We start from the raw sequence: 15,565 nt of genomic DNA, 5'->3' as shown, positions 1-15,565 counted from the left end.
GAGGCTGGCCTTGAACTTGCAATCCTCCTACTTCAGCCTCCCTCCTGAGCCACTGGAATGTGCACCACCACGCAGGCTAATGATTATTATTATTATTATTATTGGTACCAGGGATTGAGCTCAGGGACACTCAACCATAGAACCACATCCCCAGCCCTATTTGTTATTCGATTTAGAGACAGGGTCTGACTGAGTTGCTTAACGCCGCCCTTTTGCTGAGGCTGGCTTTGAACTCAGAATCCTCCTGCCTCAGCCTTCCAAGCCACTGGGATTACAGGCATGTGCCACCTCTCAGGCTAAAGATATTTCTTAATCCATTGCATGATAAACCAATGGCATGTAATATGAAAATGCTTCTGGTAAAAAAATAAATATTTCCAAAACACACACACACACACACACACACACACACAAACACACAAACACAAAATGTTCACCGAGCAGGTTGGGGTCTTCTCATGATTTTGCAAGTGTCTTGGAGGAAGACAGCCAGATTCAGATATCTTCTACATTTGTTCTTTGCAGTTGGTCGTTTCTGCTGAAGTAGATTAATGAAAATCTGCCCTGACATATGTTTTTGGAGTATTTATAATATTTTTTCCAGACGATCACCAGCTTGCCATGTTGCTCTGGGAAAACCCATGGTATGCTCAGTGACAATGAAGATAGTTCTGTTTTTATTATGAAAATAGTTTTGGCCTTGGAGATCCCCTTGGGGTTCCTCAGACTATACTTTGAGAATCGCTGGGCTTGATTATTTTTTAATGAATAAGTAGATTAGCACCTAAGAAACAAGAAGATGTCCTATAAAATCCGATTGCCCCAGATTCCCTTTGAAATTGGGAGGCCTGCGGACACCCGGCTGACAGCTCTGTTCCCACCCCACGGCCTTTGTCACTTTCACGGATGGGATTCTGCAGCTGTCAGCCTCTGCCACAGGCATCCTCTGTAGGATGCTGACTCCTCCCGCGGGGCCGCTGCGCGGACGGGCGGCGCCTGAGCACAGAAACGGGTGGAGCGACAGCGCCCCCTGCAGGCGGAAGCCCTCTCGGGACCGCGGTGCGCTGCTCGCCTCCCCTCTGTCTTCCTGGAGATGTCAGGCCGGGTGCCCAGCCCTGGCACCTCTCCGAGGAGTCTTCCTGGACTGTCCTGGCCACGGGGACGCTCCCTGCCCCTGAGTCCCATTAGAGCTCCCTGGAGTTTTTAACCCGTTGTATCATTGCTCCGTTGGGGGGTTTTGTTTGGGGGATGTTTTTATAATGCCAGGGATGGAGCCCAGGGACTCTCAAAAGCTGACCGGCCTCAGCTCTGTCAGGGTTAGGGTTTTCCTCCCTGGCCTCACCCCGCACCGAGTACAGCCTTCTGGAAAGCCTCCTTCCTTTGGGTCATTTCATGAAGGCCAGGCAGTCCCCCAGGCTCCAGTCAGACTCCAACGCTTTTCTGAAGCCCCTTTTTCTTTCGGTACCAGAGATTGAACCCAGGGGTGCTTAACCATGGAGCCACACCCCAGCCCTTTTAATTTTATTTTGAGGCAAGTTCTCACTGAGTTGCTCAGGGCCTCACTAGGTTGCTAGGACTGGCTTTGAACTTGCAATCCTCCTGCCTCAGCCTCCCGAGCTGCTCGAATCACAGGTGTGCGCCCAGCGCCCAGCCAAGCCTTTCTCAATCGCTAGAGGCCACAGAGGGCTCCTCCACACCCCTGTGGTGCTTCAGATGTGGCAGAGATCAGGCTGCTTTGGTCACTGTGATACACCATCCAGCGAGCAGCAGATTGGACTGGGAGAGTTTTTCCTTCCTCGTATAACAAGTAATCTGGAGGAGGCTGTGACTGGCAATTGGTTTAGGAGCTCAAGATGTCAGTGCTGCCCACACTTGTAATCCAGCAACTCAGGAGATTGAGGCAGGAGGGTCCAAGTTTAAGGCCAGCTTCAGCAATTTAGGGAGACCCTGTCTCAAAAAAAAAAAAAAAAAAAAAAACTTAAGGGGCTGAGGATGGCTGGGTACAGTGGCGCATGCTGAGACCGGAGAATCACGAGTTCAAAGCCAGCCTCAGCAATGATGAAGCAACTCAGTAAGACACTGTCTCTAAATAAAATACAAAATAGGGCTGGGAGGATGTGGCTCTGTGGTTGAATGCCCCTGAGTTTAATCCCTGGCACCCAAAAGAGGGGGGACTGAGGATGCAGCTCAATGGTAGAGCACCCCTGGGTTCAGTCCCTCCCCAAAAAAGAACTCAGTGCCAACACATTTACAGTTCACCTCATCTACCTCTCATAGTGCAGTGTGGCAGCTGAAGCTCCAGCCATCACATTCAGAGGAAAGGAGGAGGGAAGGGAAAGGGGCAGTGCCTGCTGCTTCTGCTTTGTTCTTAACTACACGTGGCTAACCAGTAATGGAGTTCCCCTCTCCCTGGTACATGCAGGTGAGGGAGCAGGCTCAGGAGGGCATCGGCATCCTGACCTATGGCGGGCACTGCTCATCCATGGCTGCAAGGGAAAGGGCTGGGGAGTTGGCACTGCCTGTGGCAGGCATTGCTGATCCATCACTGCACTCGTCTGCAGAACCCCTGTGTGGCCTGGGAACCACCCCCCCAAGTATGCCAAGCCGCTCCTGCTAGTTGACGAAGCGTTGACATGGAGTATTAAGCATATTTGACATCAGGCATTTAAAACACCTTGCCACCTGGGATATTCTCAGAAATGAATGTTTAACTTTCTAATTTTTTTTAACTTAAATATGTTCCCTTTCTCCCCCTTCCCCTCCCTCTCCCTCTCTCCTTCCCCCTCCCCCTCCCTCTCCCCTCCCCCTCCCCTCCCCCTTCCTCTCCCCCTCCCTCTTCCTCTCCCTCTTCCCCTCCCTCTCCCTCTCCCCCTCCCTCTCTCCCTCTCCCTCTCTCCCTCCCCTCCCCCTCCCTCTCCCCCTCCCCTGTGCTGGGTTGGAGCCTACAGCCTCATGCATACTGGACAAGCTGCCCACCCCTGAGCTACACCCCAGTCCTTTCTCCCTTTCTCTCTCTCTCTCTCTCTCTCTCTCTCTCTCTCTCTCACTTGCTTTTTCAAAATAACTTAGGGCGGGGGCTGGGGCTCAGTGGCAAAACCCTTGCCTCACAAGCGTGGGGCACTGGGTTCCATCCTCAGCACCACATAAATAAGTGAAATACAGGTTATGTGTCCATCCACCACAAAACGATTTCAAAAAACATTGCAGGAATGGCCAAGTCCTCTTGACCTTGCCATGCCCAGGTCCTGGCCCCCATGCAGCTGGTGTCCCCAAGGGTGGTGGGTCTCCAGCGCTCAGCGCATGGCAGAGGGGGAGCTGACCACTGCTCTGTGCTCTCACCCCGCCCAGGAGCCTGAACGAGCTGCGGGTGCTGCTGCTGGAGGCCAGCCGCCACTCCCCGGGGCCCGAGAGGGACCTGAGCCGTGAGGTGCACAAGGCTGAGTGGCGGATCAAGGAGCAGAAACTCAAGGAGGACATCCGGGGCCTTCGTGAGAAGCTAACCGGGCTGGTACGTGGGCACAGTGGGCAGCAGGGTGGGGTAGGGCTGCCCTGCTGCCGGGCCATGGAGACTGGTGACCTCCAGTGAGGTTTGAAAAAGTCACAGTGAGGTTTGGAAAGCCCCTAGGGTCACAGGCAGGGTCGGCAGCAGGGCCCGTAGAGGGACTGGGCAGCCCCTGTAGGAGACCTTGCACCTGGCTGGGTGCCGTCTGACCTGTGAAGAGGCCCAGGGCTGGCAGAAATGGTGAGCTCCCCATGCAGGGAGGTAATCAGCCTGGAACCAGAGCTCCTTGCTGAGGGTCCTGCCCTGAGGATCCACGCACACACGCCCATCTCAGAAGGAGAGGCGGCCTCAGTCTCCTTCAGCCGCGGGCTTCTGGGCCCTGAGATTCCTTCTCGTTGTCTAGTCAGCTTTTCATCTCTGTGACCAGAACACCCGACAGGGTCAGCCTCGAGGAGGAAGGTTGACCTGGGGCTCCTGGTTTCGGAGGTCTTCGTCCACCGCTGGCCTGCTCCAGGGCTATGGGCCCAGGGAGGCAGAGCATCACGGCGGGAGGACGCGGAGGGGCAGCGCTGCCCTGCTCCCAGCAGCCAGGGAGCAGAGTGGGGAAGGGACCCCTCCAGGGCAGCCCCCAGTGACCCACCTCCTCCAGCCACAGTCCCCACCCAGCAAGTCCCTGAAAACCTGGAGGGACTGGCTAGGTCCCAGCTGTCACAACACGGCTATGTTAACACAGACGCTTTAGCCAAACTGCATGCTCACATCCAAACTGTCACATCCACGTGCACCAAGGGGAACCTGGCCTCAACCGTTGAGTCCCCATGTGGGGGATGGGACAGCCCAGGATAGAACCATGCCCACCCCCCATGGTCAACACCTGACGAGCCTGTGGTCAGTCCCCTGGTGGGGTCTGGAGGACAAGCTTCTGACAGGGCAGCTGATCTGAAGCCCCTCATGCCCTCCAGCCACCGGGGCTCTGCCACACTGTGGGGGAGATGGAAGGAAAGGGGACCCATCCCTGGGGCTTCTCAGGCTTGAAGGGGGTAGGGTCAGACATAGCCGGCCACAGCCCTCTGGCGCCACCTGATGGCGTCAGCATGGGCAGCCCTGGGACGGGCCACCCTATCCAACTTCAAGTCCCACCATGTCTGACCAGCAGCCTTCAGTGGTCCTCCTGGCTCTGAGTCCCCGAATGATATAGGAGACCAGCCCACCCCCTCACCCTCGGGCCCACCACCTTGGGTAGATGTGGCCTGGGGAATTCCCTCCCCCCCCCTCTCTCTCTCTCTCTCACACACACACACACACACACACACACACATGGCCATGTGGCAGGTGGCTGTGCTGAGCACAGACTCACCTCCCAGGGCCCAGGCACACTGGCGCCCCCACTCCAGGGCAGCCTCCTGTCATCACCCTGCACTGTGCCCTGCAGGGAAGGACCTGATGGGTGGCTAGAAGCCTGCGAATAGAGCGGGCATGGCCAGAGGGTGAGAGCACCCTGGCCTCCTGTAGGTGCATCTGGGCGGACCTTGGTGGTGGAAGCTGACAGTGATGGAGGTCACAGTGGGGAGGCATGGGTCACATGGGCTGGTGAGAGGAGGCCAGGGTCCGTGGTCAGTGCCGGGAGTCAGGTGGAAGGGAAGGACGGGGTGCGCTGGAGTTGGGGCCCCAGAGAAGGTGGAGCGTGCGTCAGAGCTGGGAACTGGGGCCGGGGACCAGCGGGAGGAAGGCCACCCGAGCGACATGGGCACCGCCCAGGCCTGCACCCAGGGGTGAGGGGGAGAGTCCCCCTGCTGCGCCCATTCATGCCCTCCCGCTGCAGGACAAGGACAAGGCGCTGTCGGAGCAGAGGCGCTACTCGCTCATTGACCCCGCCTCAGCGCCCGAGCTGCTGCGGCTGCAGCACCAGCTTGTGAGCACGGAGGACGCGCTGCGGGACGCGCTGGACCAGGCCCAGCAGGTGGAGAAGCTGATGGAGGCCATGAGGAGCTGCCCCGAGAAGGCGCAGGTGTGGGGTGCGGGTCGCAGCAGCCCGGGGGGAGGGGCGGGGGCGGCCGGGCGGGAGCCCGGCCCTGGGTCTCCTCGGGGTCCCGCCGGGGTCTAGGCCAGCGACAGCGCGCCACCTGGTGGGTGCGCCTGGGACTGCGGCCGGGCGCCCCTGCTCAGCCCCGCCCCTCTTGCAGACCCTCAGCAATTCCGGTTCTGCCAACGGCCTCCACCAGCAGGATAAAGGCCAGAAACCAGAGGTAAGGACGCCTAGCGCCTCTGCACACGCAGGCCTGGGGACAGAATCCCTGGAAGCCACCAGAACACACAGGACAAGCATGCTTTGTGGGGGAACGGGCATTTAGGGAGGGCACAGGCCCCTGCTGCTAACTGGGTCCCCCTGCTTTGGGAGCCTTATTCTTTCCTTTTTACAAAAAAGTGCTTATTGCAAAGTGATACACGCCTCTGGGGACTTTCTGGAAGAAACCAACAAGTGTATAAGTAATAAAATACAACCAGTAGGCCTTCTGGGGCCGGGGACCAAGGGGACCAAGCTTTTTTTTTTTTTTTTTTGTACTGGGGATTGAACCCAGGGGACTAACCACTTAGCCACTTCCACAGCCCTTTTTTATATTTAGAGACTGGGTCTCACTGAGTTGCTTAGGGCCTTGCTAAATTGCTGAGGCTGGCCTTCAACCCACGCTCCTCCTGCCTCAGCCTCCTGAGCCACTGGGATTACAGGGGTGCCCCACCGCACCCGGCCCAACCTCAACCTTTAAAGTATGTTCCTCCTGAATTTTCCCAAGTGTGTGTGCACAGACGTGTGTGTGCTTACACAGTCCACCTTCTTATTTGAAGATTCCCTGTTTGCTAAGGTGTGTTTGTGATCCCACAGTCAGTGCTCTTGGCACGTGGGGTCCCTCCCAGTCATGCGCAGAGAGGACAGACAAACTGACCTGGGCTAGGGGTATTGCTCCGTGGCAGAGTGTTTGCCTAGCATGCGCCAGGCCCCAGGTCCATCCCAGTGCCACAAAAAATAAAGATAATAGAGGCCAGGACTGTGGCGCATGCCTGTAATCCCAGTGGCTCAGGAGGCTGAGGCAGGAGGATGGCAAGTTCAAAGCCAGCCTCCGCAACTTAACGAGTTGCTAAGCAACTCAGCGAGACCCTGTCTCTAAATAAAAGATTTTTTTAGGGCTGGGGATATGGCTGAAGTGGTAGTGTGCTCGCCTGGCATGCATGCGGCCCAGGTTCCATCCTCAGCACCACATACAAACAAAGATGCTATGTCCACCTAGAACTAAAAACTAAATATTAAAATTCTAAAAAAAAAAAAACAGAGATTTACTCTGGTTCAGAGGAATTTCTTTAAAAAAAAAAGATTTTTTTTAAAGGGATGGAGATGGGCTCAGTGGTTGAGTGCCCTTGGGTTCAATCTGTGGTACCAAAAAAATTTAGAAAAAGATGAAACACTCGGTGTGCACCCTCCCAACTGAGGTTGCCAAGGCACGATCATCTTGTGGTCACCTTGTCCTTTCCGTGGCTCTGTTTAGTGCCCCATTTCCATATTTTGAGCTTGTTGGTGGTGGTTTTGCTGTTCAAAACGGCGCCCTGGAGGAGTGCCAAAGGGCTGGGTGGTGTCCCAAGCCCAAGAGGACCGTGACCAGGCCCCATGTGGGTCGGTGGGCTTCATGCAGCTCGTGCGACAGCTGGGCTCGTGTCCTGAGCGACTGGCGGACGGTCAGTGTTTCAGTGGCAGTGTTCTCAGAGGCGCCAGGAGCCTGTGGTCTGCTCACCGTCCCTCCTCCTGGGGACCTGCCTGAGCCCAACCTCCCTCCGCCACGGGATCGCTGGCGTGCTGGGCGCGGAGGCAGGGTGCTCACTTATTTTGAAAGAACTCGAAACCTGACAGAGCGGGCTGGCATGGACACCGCCTGGGAACCGCCTGCTGCCCCTTCCTCCCGCTCTCCCCCTGGGTGACGTCAGACAATGTAACTTTTCTGAAACTTTGGCCGGACACGTGCCTCACAAGTCCTGAGGAAAGGGCCAGGTTTTGTAAAGAAAGTAGCCCCAGGTCCAGTCGCGACGCCACTGTCACACCCGGCCTTCCTGGTGCTCTGCGCTCCCATGTTGATGTCCCCAGGAGCAGGGGTTGGCTGTGCCCTTTCCTCCCAGCACAGGGTCCCGCTGAGACGGAAGCCGGATTCCTGCCCTCAGTGTCCTGTCTCCTGGGCCTCCTCGTCTGGACGCTTCCTCCATTTCTCTTTGATCTTTAGGTCATTGATGTCTTACAGAACACCCTCTGCCCTTTTCTGTTTTTTATTTTGCTTGGTCTTGGGTTTGGTGCGGGGATTGAAGCCAGGGTGCTGTGCCACTGAGCCACACCCCAGCCCTTTTCATTTCTTATTTTGAGATGGGGCCTCCCCGACTTGCTAAGGGCCTTGCTGATTTGCTGAGGTTGGTCTTAAACTCTCAATCCTCCTGCCTCAGTCTCCTGAGCAGCTAGGATCACAGGCGGGTGCCACTGCACCCCACCCTGGGCAGAGTTGTTTCTAAGAGGTGCTGGGTGGCCACCACGCTCCATGCCCCCACGGTTAGTGCAGTGTTCACCCACAGTGTCACAAGAACCTGTGTGGGAGCAGCTCTGTCCCTGGCCACTTTTGTCACCTGGGCAGCTGAAGCAGGGCAGGGAGCGGGCTTGCTCCTTGTCCTTCCAGTTCCGACACTGGAGTCCCCAGACCACAGCTGGTCACTAGGCACAGGAGAAGCTTTGGAGCAGACTACGGGGTCCTGGCCTGGGGGAGGGACAGGAGTCGGTGCCCTGGTCAGGTGCTGAGGCCAGCGCAGAGGCAGGGCTGAGTTGGCTCGTTGCCTTGGCAACCAGGGCCCTGGAGTTGATGTCTACCCCTCCCAGGCAGAAACTGAGCCAGGTTCAGTGGCACACGCCTGTGATCCCAGTGGCTCAGGAGGCTGAGGCAGGAAGATTGCAAGGCCGAGGCCCACCTGCACAACTTAGGGGACCCTATTGCAAAATTAGAAGAACTGGGCTATGGCTTGGTGACTAAGCATCGTGGGTTCAATCCCCAGGACCAAAAAAAAGAAACTCAGGCTTGGAGTCTCCGGCTTATGTTTCTTGCAGTCCAGCTCCACATAGGCCTTAGGGCTCCTAATAAAACCCAGGCTTCTTCTACCTCAGGGCCTTGGCACATGCTGTTCCCTACCCAGCACACTCTCCTGCCCTGCCCCCTTTTCTTTCTGACCCTCTTGCTACCTGTGTATCCCTCAAAAGTCTTGAAGATTCACTGATCAAACCTTTGCTTCCTCTAGGACAAGCACTGACACTGAGGGACACGGTGGAGCAGCCCAGTGTACGCCAGAGCCCTGCCAGGCTGCAGGGTGGCATCCCCTCCCGGCAGGGTCAGGACTGTCAACGTGGAGACAAGACCGTGTTTGTACCAATGCCAGACTCACCGCCGTGGACAATCCCCCGCCCGAACCCCGCTGGGCCCGGAGGCTCCTCCAGCTGGCCTTCCGTGGAGTGGCACTGCCCGGCGGCGTCTGGAGGTGTTTAGGAGGCCCTCCCCGCAGGGCGAGCTTGCCTAAGGCCCCTCTGGGTGCCCTGGGTGCTTCCTGCCCTTTTCCCGGGGCCAGAGCAGGGCCCAACTTCCCCTTGAGGGCACCGAGGAGGGACACCTGGTCTCCAGGAGCCGGCGCAGGACCCTTTTCTGCCCCCTTCTAGGCCAAGGCTGGACCTGGGGCTTCTTGTCCCTACGCGCAGCGCCGCCTTCACACAGTGGTACCAGTTCCCCCGCCTCTGCCCAGCAGGGTCCAGGTTCAAGGTGTTGGGGCAGGGTCCTTCCTCCCCAAGAATCTCACCAACATGTGCCCCCAGCTGCTGCCCACAGACGCTCAGCAAGGCCACCAGCTGCAGTATTAGGAATGCTTGGGGCCCCTCCACACCCACGGGGACCTCCTGTAAGCCGGGCCTGCCCTGACAGGGTCGGGAACACACGTCCCTGGCGCCCGGCTGTTTGGACCGGGCCTCCCGGATGTGCCCTCTGCTCCCTGGAGCACACCACACTCCGCCACGTGGCCTGGCGTTGTCAGCTGGCCACACTCGGCCAGCAGAGGCACATGCCCGCGCTCCGGGATGGCAGGGCCACGCCCGAGGGCACTCGCATCCGCGGTCAGGGCCGTGTGTCCCTCGCAGGCGCCTCAGAGTGTGACGGCTGCCCCTTCAGCCTCCCGAGTCACCTGCTGCCCGGCCGTGCCCGCCCAGCCTGGCGACAGCCCCGGTGGCTGCTGCCCTGTGCCCAGCCCACGCGGAAGACAGCCCCTGCGCCCCCGCAAGCACACGGGTCCCCGCAGGGCCACCCCCGTTCTTGCCCCAATGCAGCCCAGCCCGCAGGGCGATGACCCGGCGTCCCCTCCCGGTGTCCCCTCCTGACGCTCCGCAGCTTCTCAGCGTAGCAGCGACAGCCGCCTTCATGCGATGCTTCTGGCTGATCAGGGCCAACGCACCCATCCTGCGAAACCAGGCAGCTCGGCCACAGCAGGGACCCAAGGGACCAGGGCCAGGGGCTGCAGGTAGCAGGTGTGAAAGAAGCGACCCCGGAGCCCCGGCCTCCCTGCCCCCCAGCCTCCCCCCCACCCCAGTGGAATTGTGGAAGTGTGGCGCCTCTGTGCTCGGGACAATAAAGCTTGTGACCGAGGTGCAGCACCATGCGCTGTCTGCTTCTCCCCGCGGCTTCCTGGGCGTCCCCGGAGCCTCCCTCGGTGCTGGGCACCGTGGGCCAGGACTCAGGAGGAGTCCTGGCCAAGTCCTCGCAGGAGCCGGGGCTCAGGAGTCCTGGAGGACCTGGGAAGAGGGGAACCTGGGTGGGAGCGGACAGAGGAGCACCATTGGGACAGCCAGGGCCAGGACCCCCAAGGCCTCCAGAGAGAGCCAGACAGACCAAAGACCCCTGCTTCGGGCTGAGTTTGCACTTGAAGCTGCTCGGTGGGTCCGGGGAAGCAGGCCCCCCCCACAGCACAGCAGGCTCCCCCGGCTCCTGGGTGCCCAGAGTGCTCACAGCTCAGTGGGTAGGTGGCCGCTGAGCCAGAGAGCAGCCAGGGCTCCCCTCCTGCAGCTTTGCCCGCTGCTCCTGCTGCAGGGAGGTTGCCTGCACTGCACACTGAGCAAGGCTCCTGAGGTGAACAGCTGAGCACAGGAACCCAGTCACGTGCTGAGTGAAAAGGGGCCTGGAGGGTCAGAGGAAGGGACAGGGGAGTCACAACAGTCCCTGAGGGGCTGTTTCTTCCCTAAAGGGCAAAGCAAAGGAGCTGGGGGAACAGACACCCACCCCTTCCGCCTTCATTGATAGCACTCCTTTGGCTGACCCCAACCAGAAGCCAAGGCAGGGGACACTGCTAGAGAGGCTGAGGCCAGCCCCGGCACTGCCCAGAACAAAGGGTGACACCCCATGGAGAACAGTCATCACCTTCTCTCTCAAGAGACAGATCCCAGAGAGCTCCTAACACCACCCTGGCCTTTGAGATTCTGTGCTCAGAATAGGAGTGGCCTCCGCGTCCAGAACTTACCAGCCCAGCTGGTGTGGCCCTCAGAGTCTGCCAGAGGTCCTCTCCTCCTCCAAACATCAAACACCACTGGGACCCCCGGCTCCTTTTCACCTGACCCACAGCACAGGAGGCTAAGAGGTCACCCTTCCCTGCGTAAGGTGGGTCCCAGCCCATTTAGTTCGACCTTCAATGGGAACTCCGTGCTGGGGTGTGGGGTCCCAGGAGAGGGCGAGCCCACTCACACCATGGAGGACAGGCGTGTGACTTCCCAGCTGTGGAGAAGAGGGTGCTGTTGAGGGGAAGAAGGAGGAGGAGCAAGCGGGGAACATGGGACAGGGAGCCTGGGGTGCGAGAGAAAGTGTATGTGGCTGGAGCCTGGGTGGACTCACTGCCCCGGGGCTGGGGTGCACTGGCCTTGAGGCCAGATGGCACGGGGCTCGAGTCTCCTGCCCAGGGCTTGGCACCAGCGGGTGCAGGCAGAAGGAAGGAACCTGAGAGAAGATGGGGGGCCCTGGAGGATGGGTGGTGGTGGGGAGCACGGAGCCCTGGCCAAGCCAAGCAAGCCAAGAGGCTGTGACCTCGGGGCTGGGGCCGTGTCCCAGACAACACCACCCTGCGGAGAGTTCAGGCCCAGGTGTGTCTTGGGGACACTTGAGGGTCCCATTTAGGGGTCAGGTCAGTGGGGGGCTGACTTCCTGGGTGCAGGAGGAGCCCCAGGAGCTCAGACAGCCCTCGCTGGTCACAGGGGTCCCTGTCCTGAGGTCCCGTTTGGGGGTGAGACTCTCCCCAGGGTCCAGTCTGGGTTCAGAGGGCTGCTCTGCATACAGAGGGCATCTCCACACCACCCTGCGGTGACTGTACCACTGAGCTACACCCACTCAGACGTCTTTAGTTTTTATTTTGACACAGGATCTCACCAAGCTACGGAGGCTGGCCTCCAACTTGCCATCCTCCTGCCTCAGACTCCCAGGTAGCTGGGATATTAGGCATTCACCTCTGCACCCAGAAATTTTTTTAAACTATTATTTCGAGCCTGCTTAAGGTTCACAGAGGACTTGTGATAAGAGTGGCATCCCATCCCCCTTGGCCACTTCTCGCCCAACCACAGGACAAAGATCCAACAAGAAAATGCACGTGGGCACGATGCCCGGTAGCTCACGTGTGGCTTGACTTGATTTCACAAGTTCATGGGTAGAAAGTGTCCTGTCCCAGGATCCCGTGTTCACTTATCCCTCTCGTCTCCTCAGCCCATGACAGTTTCTCAGCCCTCTGTCTTTCCTGCCTTGACACATCCGGTGGCCACTGAAGAGCTCTTTGGACAAATGTCCCTCCCTTTGGGGTGGCCTGGCATTTTCTCCTGATTACCTGAGGTTGTGCCTCATCGGAGGACCCTGCAGAGATGATGGGCCCCTGGGGCAGCGCAGGACTTGTCATGGCTGGTGACGCTCTCGGATGTCCCCCGGCTCAAGGCGATGTGTGCTGGGGCCCTCCACCGTCAGATCACACTTTCTAGGGCCCGGGGTGCGGCTCTGGGGCCGAGCACCTGCCCACACGTGGGAGCCCTGAGCCCAAGCCCCAGTACCGCAAAAAAATCCAAATAAAAGAGAGTACTCTTCGCTACATCATAATTCATACAAATCCTGGAGCTGAAACTTTGAGGTCAGGCAAATATCCAGCCTCTCCTTTAAATTTTCACACTGACTTAAATATCCATAGTGCAACAGTCCAGCAGCAATTAATACGGTACTAATAGTGATTTCTTTATCTGGCTCTATTTCCTGCCCCCATGCTGGGGATGGAACCCAGGGCCTCTCTTATGCTATGCAAGTGCTCTACCACCGAGCCACGCCCCAGCCCTATTTACTTACTGGTACTGGGGATTGAGCCCAGGGGAGCTTAACCCCTTAGCCACATCCCCAGACCATTTTTCAATTTTATTTAGAGACATGGCCTCGCTAAGTTACTGAGGCTGGCTTTGAACTTTCCATCCTCCTGCCTCAGCCTCCTGAGCTGGGATTACAGGTGTGCACCCCAGTCCCTTTTATTTTTTTTATTTTGAGACAGGGTCCTACTAAGTCACCCAGGCTGGTCTCAAACTTTCCATCCTCCTGCCTCAGCTTCCTGAGTCTCTGGGTTGTGGGTATGCCCCACCATGCCTCGCTGACACGCATTAACTAGAGCTCTTCTGTAAGGAAGATTTCTCTCTCCTCACCCATTTGTTTATTTATTCAGTTACATATATCAATAAAGACTCATTCAAGTGGACACAGATCCAGCTACTGCAGATGTGGGAACCCAGGGGTTCAGTGCTGTAGTTCACTGTGCTCCCGAACGTCCATTAAGTACGCCTATGGCTGGGCGCGGGGGCACACGCCTGTGACCCCAGCAACTGGAGAGGCCGAAGCAGGAGGATCGCAAGTTCAAGGCCAACCTCAGGAACTTAGCAAGGTCCTAAGCAACTCAGTGAGACCCTGTCTCAAAAAAATAAAAAAGATGGGCTGGGGATATAGCTCGGTTGAGTGCTTGCCTCACATGCCCAAGGCCCTGGGTTCAATCCCCAGCACCACTAAATAAATAAAAAGGAATGGGAAAGAAAGAAAGAGGGTTGGGGTTGTGCCTGGGTGGTAGAGCCCCTACCTAGCACGTACGAAACCTTGGGTTCTATCCTCGGCACCACATAAGTAAATAAATAAAGAAATGTATTGTGTCCATCTACAACTAAAAGTATTTATCTTATTTTATTTTGGGGGGGTATTGGGGATTGAACTCAGGGGTATTTGACCACTGAGCCACATCCCCAGCCCTGTTTTGTATTTTATTTAGAGACAGGGTCTCGCCTCCCCAGCTGCTGGGATTACAAGCATACACCATGGTACCTGGATCACCTACAATGTAGGTGATGTAAAAATATTATAGAGAGAAAGTAATGTAAAAATATTAGAGAGGATCATTTTATATAAGGAACTCGAATCTTTCAGTTTTGGGATCCATGACGGGAGCAGGGAGTCCTGGAACCAGTCCCCTCTAATACAGAGGGACAACTGAGCAGGTTTTAAGCACACAGCAGAGTTTGAAGGAAAGTAGAGGAGATCCCCCAACCGGCAGAAGGGAGGGGAATTTGGGGTTTAGAGTGGCAACAACGTGCCCTCAAGGGGTGGGGGGCGGGTGGTATCTGCTAATGTCAGATGTCCGAAGGGTTAGGACTTCATGGCTACCCTGGGGCTCAGAGAATGTGGCCTTGGCCAGGTGGCAAATTGGAACCCAGACTCCTACCAAAGCCAAGCTACAGGACTGCCACCCACTTGGGCACATGGATGGGAAAAGTCCCCAGTACTGTCAATCAATCAATCAATGGAACTAAAAGCAGAGCCCGGGGGTGGCAGCTACATGGACTGAAGCAAGGGGAGCGGGTGTCCCCGTGACACGGCCCCCAGCGATGGCAACAGTGCCCTTGGAGAGCTGGACAGGTCTCAGCCTGAGACACCCGGCAGGTCCAGTCAGCCTCTCACCTGGGGCTTCACCGAATCCCAGAATCTGGCCACGTGGTTGTTCTCCATCTCAGTACAGGGGACAATGAGAGCCACTGCACGGGGCTGCAGGGACGCAGTGACAGCCCCATGGGGCAGGGCGGGGGCTCGGGAACTGGCTGGGGCCGCTCCCTCGCGTCCCAGTCCAGGTCTGGGGGGGAGGGCTTGGGAGGGACGCGCCCTGGCACCCGGGGGCCGGTCCTGCCTGCGATGCGCCCGTCTGACCACCAGGTGTCGCCCTCGACCCTCGCTCCGCGCGGCTCACCCGCTGGTCCCGGGGCCTCCACGATGCCGAGGGCGGGTCGGGCAGGTGGCCTGGAGCACAGCCGGGACCCCGATGGCCGCTCCTGCCCCAGAGCCTCCTGCCCCAGGGGCCTCTCGGCCTCGGCTCGGCGTATGAGAGTATCTGTGTCCACCATCCACCCCTGGGGCAGAGGCCAGCTGGGAAAGGGCTATTTGTTCCCTGTCCAGGGCCACCGCGGCCAGGATCTGACCCCTCCCCACTCCTGCTCAGCCGGTCACCCAGTGCGGTAGCCCCCTGCCCGAGGACGCTCCTGTCGCCGGCTCTGCCCGCGTCCACCGTCCACCGTCCACCGGGCCGCGTCCCAGGCCTGGCGCGCCACTGCGGGGCTCCCCCGCCCCCTCTCCCGCTCCGGGGTGGCAGGAAAATGTCCTAAGCCTGAGTCTCGGGAGCCGGAGTGAATTCGGGACGCGGCACCGTGGGGAGAAGAGCCCCGGAGCCTTCCAGAATCTCCTCGGGAGGCCGCGGGCGCGGGGTGCGAGGTGACCAGCAGGGGGCAGCACTGCCTCTCCAGCCGCCCACACCCTGGGCTCCGGGCAGCCGCGGCCCCTGAGCCCCGCACCCCCACGACTTGGCACGGCCTCTCCCAGGAGCCCGGAACCGGAAATGGGCCCGCAGCAGCTTCACCTGCCCCCTTACAGGGCCGCGTCCCTGCGGCTCGTGCACACCGATTTCCTTATGCACTTAGCG

General features: G+C 58.4%; 1 protein-coding gene across 2 annotated transcripts in view; it reads left to right on the top strand.

Moving 5' to 3' along the window:
- The window catches only part of Clip2 (CAP-Gly domain containing linker protein 2), a 57,264-nt gene extending 47,153 nt beyond the window's left edge, over positions 1 to 10,111 (top strand). For both annotated transcript variants that reach the window (XM_026396948.2, XM_026396947.2), the window contains 4 exons: positions 3,349 to 3,508; positions 5,325 to 5,510; positions 5,686 to 5,748; positions 8,816 to 10,111. In XM_026396948.2, coding sequence (XP_026252733.2) covers positions 3,349 to 3,508; positions 5,325 to 5,510; positions 5,686 to 5,748; positions 8,816 to 8,827 — 421 coding nt within the window. In that variant the 3' untranslated portion in view covers positions 8,828 to 10,111. The remainder of the gene's footprint in view (positions 1 to 3,348; positions 3,509 to 5,324; positions 5,511 to 5,685; positions 5,749 to 8,815) is intronic.
- The last annotated feature ends 5,454 nt before the right edge of the window (positions 10,112 to 15,565 follow it).

The sequence above is a fragment of the Urocitellus parryii genome, chromosome 9, assembly GCF_045843805.1.
Source record: "Urocitellus parryii isolate mUroPar1 chromosome 9, mUroPar1.hap1, whole genome shotgun sequence".
NCBI lineage: Eukaryota > Metazoa > Chordata > Mammalia > Rodentia > Sciuridae > Urocitellus > Urocitellus parryii.
Note: the sequence above shows the minus strand (reverse complement) of the source record. Positions and strands in the feature narration are given on the sequence as shown.